The 5,596-nt window shown below is 54.9% G+C and overlaps 1 protein-coding gene across 1 annotated transcript in view; it reads right to left on the bottom strand.

Annotated features, from left to right (window-relative positions):
* Positions 1 to 5,343, bottom strand: part of NOXA1 (NADPH oxidase activator 1) — a gene marked incomplete at its 5' end in the record, with an annotated part of 15,366 nt that extends 10,023 nt beyond the window's left edge. Inside the window, 2 exons of the mRNA XM_010833337.1 lie at positions 3,996 to 4,069; positions 5,306 to 5,343. Coding sequence (XP_010831639.1) covers positions 3,996 to 4,069; positions 5,306 to 5,343 — 112 coding nt within the window. The remainder of the gene's footprint in view (positions 1 to 3,995; positions 4,070 to 5,305) is intronic.
* Between the last annotated feature and the right edge of the window lie 253 nt (positions 5,344 to 5,596).

The raw sequence follows: 5,596 nt of genomic DNA, 5'->3' as shown, positions 1-5,596 counted from the left end.
CCCCAGGGCCTTCACAGAGGGTGGCCGGCGGGGAGGACGCGCTCCGGCAGCTGTGGGGGCTGCATCTGTCTGAGGCGCCCACAGGCTGGGAGAGCCGCAGCGTCCCTCCTCAGGGGCCTGTCTTCGCCCTTTCACCCCTGCCACGGAGGGTCTGCTTTCTATCGCTTTGTCTACTGTTTTATATGTTAATCTCATCTGAAAAATGCTTTCACTGCAACATGTGACTCTTTGACCAAACACCTGGGCACCGCGGCCTTTCGATGCTGGCGCAGAAACGTTCCCATCACTGCACGAACCCTGGAAACTCTGCCGGACACAGGGTCTGCCCTTATGCCTGAGCATCCTCCAGGGTCCGGGGAGGTGTGTGTCCTGGGCGGCTGGCAGAGAGCCACCTGCCTCCGACTTTGGCCACCCTCCCTGCTCAGTTGGGGCTGTGACTCTGCTTCCTTCCCTGAGGACCAAAGTCACTGAGGACAAGCCAACAGGGCTGCGAGACGATGCTTGTCGACTGGGAAGCCCTCCTGGGCCGTGCGCCCCCGAGGAGGCTGCCCTCTCACCAGTGGGGCACTGAGGTTCCCAAACTGTTGGTGTGGAGCTGGGCAGAGCCCCCACTTCTCACGTGCTTCTCTCCTCCCCGAATTCCCGTGTGGACGCTCCCTTCCTCAGACCAGACCTCCCAGCCCCAGGCCTCCCACCGCCCTGCCTGGTACAGCCTCAGGACCCTTGCAGCCCTGAGGGTCCCTGAGCTCAGCTGCACCCTCCCACCCGCCCACTTGGGCCTCCTCCTTCCTGCAGCCCCCCACCCACACCTGTCCTTGCAGCTCATGCCCTCTACCCACCAAGCCCCCACCGACCAGTTCAGTTCACTTCAGTTGCTAAATTGTGTCCGACTCTCTGCAACCCCATGGACTGCAGCATGCCAGGCTTCCCTGTCCATCACCAACTCCCAGAGCTTGCTCAAACTCATGTCCATCGAGTCGGTGATGCCATCCAACCATGTCTTCCTCTTCCCCTTCTCCTCCTGCCCTCAATCTTTCCCAGAATCAGGGTATTTTCCAATGAGTCAGTTCTTCACATCAGGTGGCCAAAGTATTAGAGTTTCAGCTTCAGCATCAGTCCTTTCAATGAATATTCAGGACTGATTTCCTTTAGGATTGAGTGGTTTGCTCTCCTTGCCGTCCAAGGGGCTCTCAAGAGTCTTCTGCAACACCACAGTTCAAAAGCATCAGTTCTTCGGTGCTCACCTTTCTTTATAGTCCAACTCTCACATCCATACATGACCACGGGAAAAACCATAGCTTTGACTAGACAGACCTTTGTTGGCAAAGTAATGTCTCTGTTGGCAAAGTAATATGCTGTCTAGGTTGGTCATAACTTTTCTTCCAAGGAGCGCCCCCCAAACTCTTGTCCAGGTCCTGGTCCCTCTGTCTCAGCAGGAGAAGCCTGGCCCCACTGGCCTGTCTCTGTCCACAGTAACCTCAAGCCTCAGGTGGGTCACGTGGCTCATGCCCTGGGAGCTCGCCCCTCCCCGGCCCAGTCTCTTCCCTCCCCTCCTTGGCCTCACCTCCACCCATCCTGCCTCCCAGCTGGAAGGGATCCCCGGTGCCTGCACCCCAGATCTGCCTCCTCCCTGAGAACGTGCCTGCCCCTCGGAGCACTACCCCGTCCCCAGTGTGTCTCCCGGGGGCACTCCCCCCAGGTGTCATTTCCCCTCTATACGGATGTCCTGTGTTTCTTCCCACCTTGAACAGAAAGCCCCCGCCCTCAGCCCACGTGTCTCCTTGCTCCTTTACAGCCAGACTCCTTTTAAGAATCGGCATGATTTAGCGTCTCCGTTTCCTTTGCCGGGTGATTTTTAGATACTGAGATGTGCTTCACAAATCATACAGCTCATTTTAAAATGTACAATTCTGTGTTTTTGTCAGATTCACAGAGCTGTGCCACCATCGCCCCTAATGCATCCCCCACTGCAGCACCACCACAGCTCCCCCCCCCCCTCGCCCCGTCATCCCTGCCTGAGGCAACCAGTCATCCAGTGTCTGGATTCACCTCTTCTGGACTATTCATATAAACACAATCACAAAGCATGTAGATTTCTATCTGGCATCTCCCCCTCAGCATCATGTGCTTGGGGTCCGCACACATTGCAGGAGGGTCAGTGCTTCGTTCCTTTTCAGGCTGAGTCATTTCCATTGTGTGGACGGACCCATTTTGTTGATCAAACCGACCCCCGCTGGGGCACTCCAAGGGGCCCCGCTGTCTGGCTCTTGTGAGTCACACGCTGTGGGTGTTTCTGTGGCCTTGTGTTCTCTGTGCTCTTGGGTGCACCCCCAGGAGTGGCTTTGCTGGGTCAGGCGGTCATTCGGCGTAGCTCTTTGACCGTCTTTCCATAATGCTTTTTATTCTTGATCCTGCCGGGGTGCTGCCCAAACTCCTGTCAGGGTTTCTGGCGGCCTCCTTTGACTCATCCCTCCTCGGTGCCTGGCCTCTGGGACACATGTCCTTTGGGTCTCCTGTGTTCCCTGCCCCTCCCACCTCCTCTGGGCACCTGCTCCCCCAGGTCCCTTGAATTACCGTCTGGCTGTCTTCCGTGCCCACTAATCTTGTGTTTTTCTATTTTCACAATAAAAGAATGAAAAAAGGGACTTCCCTGGCAGGCCAGTGGTTAAGACTCCACACGTCCAATGCGGGGAGCACAGGTTCAATCCCTGGTCCAGGAACTGAAATCCCACATGCTCTGAGGCATGGCCCCCAAAAAATGAAGATGAAAGAAGTGACATCGCGGTGCCTGCCCCTGTGGCGCTGCAGCTCTGCCTCCTCACGGCCCAGAGCTGGAAGCAGACTAGACGCCCTTGGGGGTGCTTGCCAAGCGGCCCCTGCGTCCACACCACAGGAGCCCACTCTGCAAAAGGGTTGGGCCCTGGGCGCACACAGCGACTCGTGTGTGTCTTAGGGGAGTGTGCCAAGTGAGCGCAGATGCACAGAGGCCAGACTGTGTGGTTCCATCCGTGCAACTTTCCTGAAATGACAGACGGTGTGAATGGAGATGCGACCAGCGTTGCCAGGGCCGCTCGCAGATCAGGGCCTTGGGGCGACTGCAGAGGGCAGCGAGGGCTCCGTGGCACTGCCATGCTCTGGCTCTCCTCTAATCCACACGACGCCCTGCTTGTGATTTGGGGTGAAAGGTAGATGGGACGTCTCTTTATTATTTCTTACAAGTACATGCATATCTATAGTCATCTCAAAATGAAATGTTTAATTAAAAAAATCCTTAAGAAGGTTTCAATTACAAGTTTTTCTGTTTTACAGATACTCTGAAAGTTGGAGTGATTCAGTGACCGCTAAGGTTCTTCCAGCTCTGAAGAAGGTGGTTCAGAAACACTTCATTGTGTCTGAGCTAAAATCTACTTCCCAGCAGCAGTGGAGGCGTTGGGAGCAGCTTCCGTCAGGACACTGTTCCACCTCTGGCCGTGAGAGCTCCCGGCCGCTCACGTCACCAGCACTGCTGAGACCGTTTGGAGCACACAGCTCACACGTGAGTGTGTGAGGGAACACACGCCGGAGGGAGCCCGGGAGAGGGAACCGGTTCCTGAGGTAAGGACTCAGCTCAGAGGCCAGCTTAGTGCTGGAACTTGCTTCCCAAGAAACTTAATAGCTGGTTAATTCTGGAGCTCAGGGGTCAATCAAATGGGCAGGAGTTTTGGATATTTGGGAATTGATTTTAGCCCAATACAAGTGGTTGGGTTTTTTTTTGTTTGTTTGTTTTTGTTTGTTTTTCCCCTTTTTAAACAATGGGCACGTCCAAGAAAAAAGCTAAATGCCAGATAAGATTTTTCTCTCAGAAAATAAATGTAGGCTCACACGTGACAGAGGCGCTTGGTGTCCATGGTCCCCGCGCAGAGCCTGGGTTCCTCAGGCTGTGCCCATCACACGAGCCCGTGGAGAGCCCCTTGACCCAGTGCTGGGTGACCACAGTTCCTGGGGGCTCAGCACACCCGCCGCTTCCGCTGCTCAGGGACCGCCGACAGAGAACCTAGGTACTGAGGGCCAGTCCCGCCCCCCAGGAAGCCTTATGGAAGGAAAGGCAGCATGCCGGGAGGGGCGCGTTCAGACGCGAGCAGGGCTTCCCACCCGGGGCAGTCTGCACACCAGGGCAGCCATGCACGCAGGTGGCTCAGGATTCGTCTCCTGGAGGTTCGGAGCCGAAAGGAGACTATAAACAGGGGAACTTGTAGTTCTGTCCTGCAGGACGCTGTGGGGAAGGGCTGCGTCTCCAGGGAGCCGGGCGTCGGGTGCCCTGGACCTGCAGGCGGCTCCTCACCTGTCTCTGCTCTCACAGACGGAGCCCCTCATGCAGTTTCAGAGCAGAGGCCACGCTGCTGCTGCTCCCCGAGCCAGTTCCCACTCGCAGGCCCCCTGCACAGCCATGTGGCATCCTGCCCACGACAGCTCTGCGGCCAGGGCCCACCCCCAGGTTGTGCCCCATCTCCAGGAGAAGCCAGAGTGTGAGGAAGGGGGAGGAAACATGATGCGAACCGGCAGCGACAAACCTGGAGCCAGAAACAGCCTGAAAAGAAGAAGCGTGCATCACGTGGAGCCAACAGAGCAGCCAGCGAATGCTGCCCCAGACGGACAGTGCCCCAGAACCACTCCAGTGGCTTCTGGAGTCCAGAGGGAAGGGCCGGCCTGGGGGCCTCCAGGGAGGAGGGCCAGCCAGAGGGAAGAGGACCGTCAGGGCTGTTACAACAAAAGGCAAATCCAAGAAGCCTGCATTTAACCAGAAAGCATTCATCTCTGGTGGAGAGCAAACCAGCCCCCCCACCACCACCAAAGTCAAAAATAAACAGAAGAAACGGAAGGAAGCAGGAGGAATTAATATAGAGGAAAACTTCGAATGAAATGATGCTGTTTGCAGCAGCATGGATGGACCTAGACATTATCATACTAAGTAAAGTAGGTCAACGGAGAAGGCGGTGGCACCCGCTCCAGTGCTCTTGCCTGGAGAATCCCAGATGGAGGAGCCTGGTGGGCTGCAGTCCATGGGGTCGCTGAGGGTCGGACACGACTGAGCGACTTCACTTTCACTTTTCACTTTCCTGCATTGGAGAAAGAAATGGCAACCCACTCCAGTGTTCTTGCCTGGAGAATCCCAGGGACGGGGGAGCCTGGTGGGCTGCCGTCTATGGGGTCGCACAGAGTCAGACACGACTGAAGTGACTTAGCAGCAGCAGCAAAGTAGGTCAAAGACAACAGCACACGATGTCTCTTACATGTGGAATCTAAAATATGACGTGAATGAACTTACCAGTGAAACAGAAACAGACGCAGATGTAGATGACAGACCTGTGACGACCCAAGGGGAAAGGGGGTATAGGTTAGGGTTCTGAATTGACGGGTACACACAACTCTATGTAAAACAGATAAACACCAAGCATCTATTTACTGTACAGCACAGAGAACTATATTCAATATCTTTTCATAATCTATATTGGAAAAGAATCTGAAAATATATATATATCTGAAGAAAAAAAAGAGAAAAGTTAATTAAATACTTAAATCAGGAGATATAAAATTAGTAAAACCAGAAGCTAGTTCT

The sequence above is a fragment of the Bison bison genome, unplaced genomic scaffold, assembly GCF_000754665.1.
Source record: "Bison bison bison isolate TAMUID 2011002044 unplaced genomic scaffold, Bison_UMD1.0 scf7180017845296, whole genome shotgun sequence".
Classification (NCBI taxonomy): domain Eukaryota; kingdom Metazoa; phylum Chordata; class Mammalia; order Artiodactyla; family Bovidae; genus Bison; species Bison bison.
Note: the sequence above shows the minus strand (reverse complement) of the source record. Positions and strands in the feature narration are given on the sequence as shown.